This window comes from Heterodontus francisci, chromosome 14 (assembly GCF_036365525.1).
Source record: "Heterodontus francisci isolate sHetFra1 chromosome 14, sHetFra1.hap1, whole genome shotgun sequence".
In the NCBI taxonomy this organism is placed as follows: Eukaryota; Metazoa; Chordata; class Chondrichthyes; order Heterodontiformes; family Heterodontidae; genus Heterodontus; species Heterodontus francisci.
This window is the reverse complement of record NC_090384.1, coordinates 90,615,567-90,629,752: the sequence shown is the minus strand read 5'-3', so window position 1 is coordinate 90,629,752 and position 14,186 is coordinate 90,615,567. Positions and strand designations below refer to the sequence as shown.

Below are 14,186 nucleotides of genomic sequence, written 5' to 3'. Positions count from 1 at the left end.
ACCAGAGTTTGTGATTGAAGTGTTTTAAGAATTGATTAGTTAGGTGGTTGAAGAAATGGGAGATAAAGGGATATGGAAAGAGGCCTGTCACGTAGCATTAGAATTATGGCCAGTATAGAGGATAACACTAACATGCACTGCTTTGGCTGAATGGTCTTCTATGATTTCTGAATTCCATATAATTGTGGTAATGACGTCATAAAAGGAATTAAAACTTCATTAATAAGGGTGAGCTCAACTAAAGGAAACAATTGCAAGTGAGTTATACATATAAACCATGTCCAGGATGCACCCGACCTGCAGTTCCTGTGCACAAGAAAGATTTCTGTGAGTATAGACTTATATAGAAATTATACCATGGAACCAGGCTGTTTGGTCCATCTTCCATAACAGCAGTTCAAACTCTGAGCCTTGAGGATGAGAAAATCAACTTCCATATTGGAACATTTTCACCACATCAGGATGTGACTTACATCCGTAGGAAGTTTGAAGAGGCTGAAGGAGCTTCCATCTCGCAAAGTGTGGGACAGCAGAAAGGGAAACAGGCATCGGGAAAACTGTAAAAAAGGATACAGGAGAGTGGACCACACCAGGAAGAGCAGAACGTTAAGTGAGATACAGAGGCCTTGACATTAACCACCCACAACCTGCACCCGTGATGCCCATTGATGATTTTATGGCAGTGGGTAGCAAGCTATGTGTGTGTCCCAGCTTCGAGAGGCTGGACATTTCATTAGCAGATTTACACAAGGCTCTCACAGTGCAGTTGCGAGCCCGGTTTACATTAACAGATGCCAGCTGGGTTTCCCAGGGCTCAGAAAACCTGGCAGCGAAAGGGAAGCTGCTGGCTCTGGAGAGTAAGTTTTTTCCAGCACTCATTTTGGGCCATGAAGACAGGAATGCTCCATCAGCCCCTCAAAGAAGGCTTCTGCCGTTCACAGTTACGCTGTCATGGAGACGTTTACGGCATAAAAGGAGACAATTAAATCCATTAGGCTGAATTTTATGGGCCCCCCGAGATGAGTTCAGAGGTGGGAAGGGGGGGCGGGGCAGGGCATGGCGGGGTGCATAGAATTGTGAAGGGAGGCGGCGGGGTTTGGGGGGGTGGTGGTGGTGAGATTTCCCCATCGCAACACGTTTACCGGGTGCAGGATAGGCCGAAGACGGCCTTCCCATCCAGAGGGTAATTGAGGCCCTTAAGTGGCCTATTGACGGCCACTTAAGGGCTTCTTCCTGCTGCTGCTTTGATTTAACCAATGGGAGAAAGGGGAGTTCTGCCACATGGGAAAGTTGCCAGTAAAACTAGACAACCTCCCTGTGAATTTGGGGTATTGGGTGGGGGCTCCTCTGTGGGCAATCTGTGGCCCATGGCAGGCCCCCGCTGGGAAAACCTGCACCTCCCTGAACCTCCCTTCCCCTGACCTAAATGGAATAGCCCCAGCGACCCCGGCACACTCACCTTAAATCTGGGTCTCCAGCACTAGTCTTGGGTCCAAGGCCTCTTGCACCGCTTCCAGTGGTACTGCCGATACTGCTGAGCTGCTGGCTCTGTGATTGGCTAGCAGTTCTTTGAGGTGACTGGGATCCCGGTGCCATAGAATTGTTCCAGGATGGGGGACGGTGGGCTCCAGCTGGCCGAAGTGGGATTCCCCTTGCCTTTTCAGCCTGCTGCCAGGAGTCCTGCCATCAACACAAAATCCAGCTTGTTGAGTCCATGCCGGACCTCTGTGGTTCAACCCAGTCAGTCCTGCTCCCCCATTCGATCCCTGTAGCCTTGCCAGTTCATTTCCTTCAAGTGCCCATCCAATTTCCTTTTGAAATCATTGATTGATTGTCTCTGCTTCCACCACTCTCATGGGCAGCGAGTTCCAGGTCATTAGCACTTGCTGCGTAAAACGTTCTTCCTTACATTCCCCTCATCTCTTCCCCAACACCTTCAGTCTGTGTCCCCTAGACCTTGTTCCATCAGTTAATGTGAATTGATTTTTCTTGTCTATCTTATCTGAGTATTATGACTGAGGTGGGAGGAGTGCACTGTTTGTTCTAGTTCCACTCCTCCACAGAGTCACAACATATATTTAAATTTTCCCACTTACCGATACGGTCAATCATATACTCTCTTTTTCCCAGAATAAAACACGCCAACCAGGTTTCTTGAATAAGCAACAAAATCATTAGTTTAGTATAAAACAAGTCTTAACTAGTAATGGAGTAATGCATAAACACACAGATTGAAATATTAAAGTTCCATTTTTACCTTAGCCCCTCACACTCACATGCATACATATACCGGTTAACCGTAAAAATAAAAGGGATTTTTGTTTAGAGCTCTGTTATATGAAAAAAAGTCCAGAAAAAAACACTTAGGCTCAATATCTGCTCACTCTTGAAGAAAAAAAGAGAAGATAAGGGAAGATGTTCTTTGTTTTGGTTTGGCATCTCAAATGCGTATAGACAGCTGTCATTGGGATCTTCCTAGAACAGTTCTTTCCAGGCGATGTTGAAGATCAGTTTGGGTAGGCTTTCCAAGAAATGTAGCTACAGAGGGTTCAGATAGGCCTTATAGCAGGGGTTCCTGATTCCACACATTCAATATGCCACACGCCAGCGCTGTCTCCCCACCTCCTCAGAAAGATCAGCATAGAGTCTGTTTACTGTGCAGCTGGCCTTGAATTTTCTGCACATGGGTAAGAGGGACAAGTGCTTTTTAACATTAGGTGGATTGTATTTTCTGTATGGGGCCTGGATATTCTGGTTAGTGAGGGGTGGTCCCAATTAATGATTATCCTTATTGATCTGAACCTCTGCTCCAAAAAGTTAGAAATCCATGGCATATACGGTTTTCAACAGTGAAATATGTGCCATGTGTTTACATTGTCTTATCAGGCAAATTAATTGCGCAACAAATTTAGTGTTTTTTTTGGTGGTTTGATATTTTTTCAATCATACTTGCTTTGCTCATGTTGCAGTCTCTTGAATTGGAGGCAGGCATTCTCGCAGAAGGTGCCATTCAGTCAGTGTTGTTTTGCATTGTTATGCACTTGGAAAGTTGATTAACAGTGCCTAAAAATAAGAGCACAAACACTGATATTTTGTCAATGAAAGCATTTACTTAAGCCAATGTTTTCATGTAAAGCACGCAGGTTAAACATTGGGAATGGGATATGTTCAGAATGTACAAGTAATTAAGAATAAGATGTGGAGTTTTGCAATGTTTGCAAAATATGTTTTTGGTAGTCTTTCCTCTGGACTCAATTAATGATGCACAATGGAATTCAGTTGTGCAGATTACAGACCTCCCAGGTTTGATCTCTGGTCTGTGCTGAATTGATTTTAGCAGGAATAATAATTTGGAATAGGGGTCGTGGGACACTACAAGTTGGATTCTGAGCAAGGCAATGAAAAATCAGTCAGTGTTCCACTGACTACTACTGAAATGCAAGCGCACACATGTGATAAGGATCAAGTTGGTCTTGACTGTGATGCCTTCTATAGTGGAATATTCTGCGGATACACACACTTAAAGAAAGGCCATTTAGTTGAGATACAAGGCGACTGTCGTACCTGTGATGTTTTCCCTCAGCTTGAGACAGCCCCATCAGGTGAGATTGAGAAAATTGGAAGGAAATTTTATGAAGACCTTGATATGAATTTACCTTAGTGCATCTCTCTACTCCTGTTGTAAACTTATATTACAGGAAATGAAACTGAAAACCACTCTGTACTCTACTATTGGTAACTGTTAAACCATGTGTTCTGCATTTATCAAATGTACTTTTTTCTCTCAGAAGGTTCAAAGTATACTGCATAAAACTGAATAAATTTGGTTTAAAAGTTACAGTAGATAACACTTCGAACACGTCATTTTGGAGGACGCGACTGTGAAGGTAGTTTGGTGAGTATGCCGAAAGCATTTCTTTTTTTTAAAGAAAGATTAAATCCTGGCAATTTGAAGTAACAAGGAAGGTCTGATTACAAACTTTCTACTAGGAGTTAGCAATTATTACAGTGCTGTAATGATGCCATATTCTTTCATGTGTGTGATGGCACAAGTCGATTCTGAATTTGTGTGGTATTTACTGCTCAGACTTGGTGACCTGGGTTCAAACACTAGCCTTGATGGAACTCACACTTAAGCTACTAGTGAAGCCTCATTGTTATTAATGTGAGAACATTTGAGAGGACTTTGAAAATAACAATGGCAAGTACTTGATTTAAAAAGTGGATGTCTACAGTGTGTTAAAATACTCCCCTATTGTACTGTATAAAAACAAGAGAAATCATTGAATACCCAGCAGTACTAACAGAGAAGTAAAATTCTCTAAAGTTACATTCTTGAGCATTACATGGGGTAATAGCATGCTTCTAGAAATTATTTCTTAACAGTACCATTTGGATAAACAGATATTTGGACCAGGAGCCTGGTTGCATTTTGTATTATTAGATTTTTTTTTCGAGCCCAGTTTTCAATGCTCTGTAATTTTCTCCCACTCTTTGGCTTTTGTGCAAAATGTATTATTCTCATGTATGAGGGGGAGGGCAGGTGACCTGTTCCTAGACCTTTGTCACTGCTGCTATTGAGCTGGCTCCTCAGAGATGGTTTCTTTTTACTTCTTCCATCACTAAAAATGCTGGTTAAAATTATAACGTTGGTATTCAATAATTAGGTACTTTCACTCATTATAAATAATGTGATTGCAATGGTTTATTCACAACACATAGCAAAGTAGTTAATTGTGCATTGCACTGGTATATTCTCTTGTCCGTTCACAAAATGTCAGAGCTCTTTGTGCGATGAGTTTAGACGGCGTGACATTTGGTTTGGTTTCCAGCCAAGATTACCCAGTATTAATATTCTAAACCTCTGAAAGAAAGATATTTGTTCTGATAAAAATGGTATCTGTCTGGGCAAGTAATCATTTGTATTGGATAGTGCTATATGGGAAAGCTGTCTAATCCTTTTTAATATTGGGCAAATCTAGCAAATAAAGACTTGTTGCTATAGTAACAGAATATTGTTTCCTTAAGAGTAAAGTTGATAATGAACAAGTTGAATGTGAAGGTTTATTTCATGAACTGCAGAGACAGCACCTGCAATATTTGGCATTGGTCTTGTACTCGCTGATTATAGCCCACTTATTTCAGAAAATAGAGAATGTTATGCATCTTTATTTTGTACCTGAACGAAACAACCGACCAAGTTAAAATCTTTTGTAGCTGCTGACATACACTGCATCGCTTGTGCGCAGGATGCTCAGACTGTACATCCCAGTCATAAATCTAAAGACCCGAAGTATCACAGGTCACAAAATATAATCACAACGAGATGAGCAGAAAACAATTCCTACCCTTTGGAACTCAAATTGATTGGATTAGATTATTCAAGCGGATTAACAGATTGGGAGCTTCACCTACTTAAAAATGAATTTGCGAACTTCACGAATATGGTTAACAGGGTCAGGCAAGGGTCATTTTACCTTCAAGGGCCAGCAGCAACATTTAGTTTGAACTGAAATTTGTGGCGTACCATTCATGTTCCATCTTTATCCCGTGCATCATACGGAGTGCATTGTACTATTGCTTAAGTGGGTCTTCTTCAGGAAAAACGTAACCAGAGCTCTGCGTGTACGTGGATCTTTGACAGAACAGTGAATTTCATTTTTAAAAATAATCATTTCTGTGTTTGCTGCTTTGAAAAGTTACTCACTGCCCTTTCGATCCCCACCTAATTAATATTTGCCACAAAAGTGGATATTTCTAAGTCGTACAATAATGTTGCTTTGTGGTCTTGGCAATATGGGACTTTAAATTGTTCAGGAAGGGACATGGGTGTTTGAAATAAAATAAAGGCTATTCTATGTTCAGGTGGCAGATATAATGTGGGTGAGTGCAAGGTTATTCACTTTGGTAGTAAAAACAGAAAAGCAGAATATTTTTTAAAAGGTGTGAATGTTGATATCCAGAGAGACTTGGGTGTACTTGTACAAGGAACACAGAAAGCATGCAGGCACAGTGAGCAATTAGGAAGGCATATGGCCTTTGTTGCAAGGGGATTGGAGTACAAGAATAAGGAAGTCTTGCTGTAAGTGTATCGGAGTTTGGTGAGACCATATCTAAGGAAGGATATTCTTGCCTTGGAGGCAAAGGTCCACTAGATTAGTTCCTGGGATGAGAGGGTTGTCCTCTGATGAGAGGCTGAGTAAATTGGGACCATATTCACTGGAGTTTAGAAGAATGAAAGGTGATCTCATTGAAACATTAGACACTGAGATGTTGTTTCCCCTGGCTGGGGAAACTCGAACACAGGGCCACAGTCTCAGGATAAGGGGCCGATCATTAGAACTGAGATGAGGAGAAATTTCTTCACTCAAAGGGTTGTGAATCTTTGGAATTCTCTACCCCAGAGGGTTGTGAATGCTCCATCATCGGGTATGTTCATTGTTGAGATAGGCAGATTATTGGTTTCTCAGGTAATCAGGGATATGGGGAGTGAGCAGGAAAGTGGCATTGAGGCAGAAGATAGCCATGATCATACTGAATGACTGAGCAGGCTCAACGGACTATATGGTCATCTTCTTTCCTCGCACATTAGCCCTAATTTACTTAAATTTGCCCATAGCAAAAATGCTTGTTGGCCATGGGTGTGCGGATGGAACATCTGTTTCCACGATAGTGCAACTTATTTGCCGATTGATGATTCCCATGCCTGGCCCCCCGTTACCTTATCTTAAAGTAGGTCACATGCTGAGTCTTCGGACTTCAGGCTAGGCCCTTCCCACAGTTTGCACCTCTTGCATGGAAACTGGGCACATGGGAGTCCTGGAACTTGGCCTTAAAAGGAGATGGAATTTTTCATTTCTGGTAGCAGTATTTATTGATTTTTATTTTTAATATGCTGCATTTTGTTTTGTGTATTTGTTGCATCTGCATTTTGTGTTTTCTGTTTGCAACATTTCCCAACTTATATTTCTGCTTTGGTTAATGGATCCCACAAGAAATGAGTATAATTAAGGAGTACCCTTAGCTGCTACTTCCTCTTGATACCAACACCTGATTATTGGAATCAGATAAAAGGGACCTGGGGGGGAGGGGGGGTGCAGGGGTGGGGTGCTGCAAGGAGTTGGGTTGTCACCTTCCTCCCATGGGAAGGTGCTGTAGAAAGGGGACAAAGTGTCAGGGGTGATGGAGGAGTGGACCACGGTGTCACAGAGGGAATGTTCCCTTTGGAATGCTGACAGTGGAGGAGTGGGGAAGATGTGTTTGGTGGTGGCATCCTGCTGGAGGTGGCACAAATGGTGGAGGTTGATCTTTTGGATCTGGAGGCTGGTGGGTTGGAAAGTGAGGACAAGGGGAACCCTGTTGCGGTTCTGGGAGGGAGGGTAAGAGGTGAGGGTAGAAGTGCGGCATCTTCCCATGCAATTGCAGAAAGTGTAATACCTGCCCTTTTACCTCCGCCCTCCTCACCATGCAAGGCCCCAAGCATTCCCTCTAGGTGAAGCAGCAATTTACTTGTACTTCTTTCAATTTAGTATACAGTATTCGCTGCTCACAATATGGTTGCCTCTACGTTGGGGAGACCAGCCGCAGATTGGGTGACCGCTTTGCAGAACATCTCCACTCAGTCCGAATGCATGACCCCAAGCTTCCAGTTGCTGCCATTTTAATTCATGACCCTGCTGTCACACCCACATTTCTGTACTTAGCCTGCTACAGTGTTCCACCAAAGCTCAACACCAGCTCAAGGAACAGTACCTCATATTTTGATTAGGCAATCTACAGCCTTATGGACTCAGCATTGAGTTCAACAAATTCAGAGCATGACTGCAATTTAAAAATGTTGTTTATAACCACGTGCCTATCTTGAACTTGTTTCTCATGTTTCTGCTTTCAGGCAGAACTGTTTGTTATTCTGCCTTTAACACTCTCTCTGGACTAATGCTTTGTCTTTTCATACAACTATTAACACTCCCTTTGCTTTTTATTCTGTGATATCTTTGTCATTTAATCTCTCCTGCCCTCCGTCCTATCATATACCTTCCCTTTTGTTGTTCTTCCCCCACCCCCCCCCCCCACCCCCCCCCTTTCACTTGCTCAAAGCCTATTACATTCCTAACCTTTGCCAGTTCCGATGAAAGGTCACAGACATGAAACATAAATTCTGTTTCTCTCTCCACAGATGCTGCCAAACGTGCTGAGTATTTCCAGCACTTTGTTTTTATTTGTTTACTTTCCCTCCTTCGCCCATGCGTAATGAGCTCAATTGGACCCTTATTACTGCTGCTGGAGTGAGATTGACTCACTTAGCACAGAGAAGATTGAACGTGGAGCTTTGTTCAGCTCTGCTGTTTGACGGTTTAATGATTAAACCTGCTGAGGTGTGGGGAAAGTCCGTTGTTTGTATTTTTGAAGACGAATTTACAACAGAAACCTTTGTGGATCTCAGCTACTGCCAGCTGGCATAGTCTGAAAGTGTGCGTTTTGTTAACTTGTTGCCTACAACTGCATTAAAATATCTCTTCCTTGTGAAGATTCTGTTACACTTTGCTGCAGTGCAAAAAATAAAAAATAAAAAATATTGGTACTGACACAGCAAAGTACCAAAATATTTTAGACTGCTGCTGTTGACTTTGGAACAGTACCATGTTTGCAACGGATGAAAGTGGCAACATTTAGCTTCACTGCACTTTGGCCGCATCAAGTTTATTGTATATCTTTTGCACTTCGCCCTTACCAGAAAACTAAATCCATCATCTATTACAGAATGTCAATCCCAGTAACAAAATAATAACATGACTTCATTTCGAGTTTTGTTTTATCTTGTCTATCTGTGCCTTTGTCTAACTTGTGATGTGGTAATTCCAGTAATTAGAAAGGATGGACAGGAGCTCTCAATCTCTATTGCTATCTCTTTATATCTCTATCTGAAATACAGAATTTTGTTGGAATGAAAATTGAAATTGGTATCATTCAATTTGCTCTCTGTGGTTTAGCACTTCAGTGCACTTTATGCCTACATTTGAAGATGGATTGCAAAGTTGACAACACCTTTCGGTGGTGGGAAAGGAATTGCTTTCAGCAGGCAAGAAACCTGTGTCCCATTAGTGATGAGAATCCATTACATTGTCTGGTGTGCCATGTTGATAACATTCTCAAAGAAAAAAATGACTACTGTGAGTGAGAAAAACCTGCAAAATATTATTTTAATTCCATGCCACATGAAGGGCAATTGCAGCCAAACGAATTCTGCAGCAGTGGAATGTGGATTGTGTGATAGTCTGTAGTTTTGGTGCCATGTTACTAAGTGGTTCGACATGTTTTTTAAAAATTCATATCTCAGCAATATTTTTGCCTTAATAGTGAAAAAGCACTGTAAAGTTTAGAGAGGCCACTTAGACAAGAAACTTGCATTGTCTGTTAAAGCCGAGAGTAGGAACCTGTCACAGCCAGAAGCTGAATGGGAAATAAGATCTGAACCCAGTCAAGCAGCCGTCCAACAGCCGCTTTAGAATCATCGACTGATACAGCACAGAAGGAGGCCCATCATGTCTGTGCCAGGTCATTTGACAGAGCTACCCAATTTATTCCACTCCCCTGCTCTTTTTCCATAGCCCTGCATTTTTTTCCCTTCATGCATTTATTCAATTTTCTTTTGAATGTTGCTGTTGAATCTGTTTCCACCACCTTTTCAAGAAGTGCATTCCAGATCACAACCACGTACTGTGTTTGAAAAAGTTTCCTCATGCCGCCTCTAGTTCTTTTGCCAATCACCTTGAATCTCTGATTACCGACCTTTCAGCCACTGGAACCAGTTTCACCTTATTTACTCTATCAAAACCATTCGTGATTTTGAACACCTCTTTCAAGTCTCCTCTTAACTTTCTTCACTCGACAACAACAACTTATAATTATATAGTGCCTTTAACGCAATAAAACATCCCAAGGCGCTTTATAGTAGCATTATAAAACAAAATATGACACTGAGCCACGTAAGGAGATATTGGGTCAGATTCTTAGATTCTGTACTGAGAACAGCCCCAGCTTATCCAGCCTCTCCACGTAACTGAAGTCCCTCATCCCTGGTACCATTTAGAAAATCTATTCTGCACCCTTTCCAAGGCCTTGACATCCTTTCTAAAGTGTAGTGCCCTGAATTGAACACAATACCTAAGGTGAGGCCTAACCAGTTTTTTTTAGACAAGTTAAGCATACCTTCCTTGCTTTTGCACTCTATTCCTCTATTAATGAAGGCAAGGATCCCAGACACTTTTTTTAAAACAGCCTTCTCAAATTGTCCTTTCACCGTCAAAGTTATGTGCACAAACACCCCCAGATTTCTCTCTCCCTGCACCCCCTTTAAAATTATACCACCCTCTACAGCTTGCTATCAGCCAGCAGCTGAAGAGGAGAAGGTTTTGGTCCCCTGGAATATTGGACCAGGAGTATTGGCATCAGAATTAGGAAGTAAAGCTACCCAAATAGGCAGTAGGAAAGAGAGCTGGCGCAACGTGTCAGAATTCGGAGCAGGAGATGAGAACCAACAGAACTCTGAGCAGAACAGATAGTGGCTATGCAGTCAGCATTTTCTTCAATATGGAAGTCTCATGGGAGTATTCATGGGACATCTCATGTTAACTAACAAGCCAACTGTACCAGCACCCCTGCTTTTCTTGATCCTGATTCTGGTAGCAAATAAAAATTCTGTGACCTGAAGCTGATTTTTTTTTGTTAACTGTCATTAGGAGAGAGCAACTTCTACTGCAGAATCACAGAATGCTCAGGGCACAGATTTATTTTTATCTTGGTTTTCTCCATGTGATGCTAGAATGGTTACATTTTCACTGGATGAAACATCATTGGTGCTTGTGTTGAGCCTTGATAAATCTGAGGGTATCACTGCACCAAGTCATTGATTTACTTGCAAAGTGAAAGAAAGACTTGCATTTGTATAGCACTTTTCATGACCTCAGGACACCCCAAAGCACTTTGCAGCCAATGAAGTACCCTTGAAGTGTCGTAGTCTCTATTGTAATATAGAAGGAAGAATGACACAAGACATTATAACTTGAATTGCATTGTTAGAAAATGAGTGTTTGTATTGAACCAATCATTGGTTCTTCTTGTTTGAACTGAGAATGTAAATCTGAAAAGTTTTGCGTGTTACAGTTTACAGTGAAACAAAATCAATATATGACATTGGAGTAGTTAATGTGGATCCATGCCATTTTATTTTTGCTTGATAACAATGAGGTACTTCCCTATTCCTATATGAATGCTCCATGCTTTCTTCCAAATGAAGGCAACAAAAACATTTTATGTCACTGAAGAGTGATCTACAGTCCTTGTGAACTTTAGGCCAACAGCTTGAAGCCCTTATTGATTCACTGCATTATTCATGAATAATTTCATATTATTGATGTTGATTGCAGTGGGCTCTGTTGAATTGATGTCCTCCCAGCGTATCTTGTTTTAGCACGAAGGTCAGCTTTTGAGGTGCTTTACCTTGTGGGAGAGTGGCAGAAATGTCTTCAGTACTTCACTCATGCACACAAATACAAGGATTAAGTTTTCAGTCCGTCAGTGTTCACAATGACCAGCTACATGCTGGAAGAGCTGCACAATTCAGCCACTCTCCTATGACTCGGTGTTCAAGATGAGATGGAGTGAAAGCAACTGGATGCTGATCCAAACCATTCAAAGTACAGGCCAATGTCTGTGTGCTGTTTTTGGAGACCTCAATCATGCCATTGATTTTTACGTCTGCAGTCACTTTATATAAAACAAAGAAATAAGAAAATTCATGTTCAGCTTGATGGTATATTTAATGGTTGTGCTATTTGTAGCCTTATGTTACTTTGCCAGTCTTTCCCCTACCTGTACTCCTGGGAGCATTGAATCCTGCTTTGATACGATTCTCTGGATTCTGATCGCAGCCTCCCCTCAAGTAACCACTCTTTGGTAGAGAGAATCTTGTATTTTACTAGTCAGAGTAATGAATATTTCATACAGCAACAAACCACAAGGTTTGCTAGATCTGTATTTTTTAATTATTATTATTCTACGCGTGTCAGCTGAAATGTAGTCTTAGCACCAGAATACTGATCTTGTGCTATACTTTGTGTTGAACATCATTATCTGCTGGTGCAAACTTAAATATTTATCATTTTTGCAATACGCTCGATTTCCTGATGTTTAGAGCGAAGATGTCATATCCAAGGAACAAATTTATAAATTACAAAGCATAAAAGCTCATTAGAGCAATCAAGGATTTACTCCCTTTGCTTCTTTGGTTAATACTTTTTTTCATTTATAAACTCTCCATTTCTAACCATCAAGTCACACAGCTGGCGAGCTGCCTCACTGATTACTTATTTCCCTCACAGGTGGCCTCTTGCTGTGCAGTGACAACCAGCATCAGTAAATTGATGAATAATGCATGAAACACAATACAGAAAAACAAATTACTCAAATAATCACATTCAAAATGTAATTTCCCACCTTTCTCACATAATGCCAACCGATTGTTAATGAATTATTTCACTGAAGATTGATTCCTGGACTTAATCAAGGAAAATGGACAACAAAAAATGTGTTAGTCATTCTGGAAGTGGGATTTAAATAACTTCAGTCTATTTGGCCCTTTATCAGTCATTTCAGTAATTCCTGGTGGTCTATAACTAAGCTGATAAACTAAATTTGATGAATGCTTTATTGCATTAGTAACGGTGCTCGGAGAAGTTTATTCACGTGCATTGGAAAGCCTCCTGATTATATATGTTTAAATCATGACATTGGCTATACTGACATGTATCGCCTTGTATTTAGTTATTAATATTTTAATTTATTCCTGTGGTAGGAGCTGAAAAGTTGCTTTCATAACAATGGATACTCATAATTTCAGTTATTGTAAAACTTGCCCAACTGTCATTAAAATAGATGATGTATACAGACTGGCATTGATTTGTACGTCTCTCCTCTGTAGTAAGTTATACCTATCTGTGCTGATATTTCTCTGGGCAATAGCCATTGAAAAGAAGATTCAGCCCAGGTAACTTTTCGAAATGGTTTTAACAGTTAGTAGTAATTAGTGAGAATTTACCATCAGACTTTAAGCAATGGAGGAGGTAGATCTAGAAGTAATTAACAAATGACAGTTTCAGTACTTACTGCTCTTAGCATTATCTGCATTTCCATTTGATGCTAGGAAGGGTAATGTGGCTGAGTATTGTACCAATAAAGCTGAGATGTACTGTTTGTTCCCCAGCTAAGTGTTCCAGTTGGTGCTTGCAATCCCTTGCACAATGAATGGCAACTTAATTGTCACCCCGAATCTTTCATTTGCTAATTTTGTTGACCTTTGCATATTAGTTTTGTAGTGGTGATGCAAAAGTGATCATTTATGTGCTGATTGTCTGTGGAAGTGAATAGTTTTCATTCATGTAAAAGACCTTTAGAATTCGTCCACACTAATTGCAGCTGCTTTGGCAATGGCGGCAGCAAGAGCAAATGAAAGTGTTGTGCAATGCCAAAGCGCATGTATCTTGCAAACACACAAATTTTGTCTTCTGCCAATGATTCCTTGATTATCGAAGCAAAATTAATACATGTTTTGTACATGTGGTATTCCTCTTTTAAAAAAAATACATTATATAAATTACAATATTTATACCATTCAAGGACTCAGCAGCCAGAACCAGCATTACTAGTGGTTCATGTGATGCAGTTCATAGAATTGGACATCAGAGAAGGAGGCCATTTGGCCCATCCTGCTTATGCCAGCCCTTTGAAAAAGATATCCAATTAGTCCCGCTCCCCTGCTCTTTCCCCATAGTTCTGCAAGTTTGCCCCTTCAGGCATTTATCCAGTTCCCTTTTGAAAGTTACTTATGAGTCTCCTTTCACCACCTTTCAGGTAATGCATTCCAGATCATAACAATTTGCTGGGCTTAAAATAAAATCTCATCTCCCTTTGGTTCTTTTGCCAATTATCTTGAATCTGTGTCCTCTGGTTATTGACCCTCCTGCTGGCAGAAAACATTTCTCCTCTTTTACACTAGAAAAACAGTCATAACTCTGAGCACCTCAGGTAAATCTTCCCCTAACCTCGTCTGTTCCAAGGAAAACAATTACAGTTTCTGCACTTAACAGGTAATGGAAGTCGCTCACTTAAATCCTGCAATCGTGTAAACG

At 40.9% G+C, this 14,186-nt stretch overlaps 1 protein-coding gene across 2 annotated transcripts in view; it reads left to right on the top strand.

Annotated features, from left to right (window-relative positions):
- Positions 1-14,186, top strand: part of LOC137377146 (neuron navigator 2-like) — a 984,055-nt gene that overhangs the window by 239,540 nt on the left and 730,329 nt on the right. The window contains exon 1 of one of the 2 annotated variants that reach the window (XM_068046511.1): positions 3,514-3,602. The exons of the other annotated variant lie outside the window; for it this stretch is intronic. Coding sequence (XP_067902612.1) covers positions 3,570-3,602 — 33 coding nt within the window. The 5' untranslated portion in view covers positions 3,514-3,569. Of the gene's footprint in view, positions 1-3,513; positions 3,603-14,186 lie in introns of those variants that run through there. 2 annotated transcript variants of the gene reach the window in all.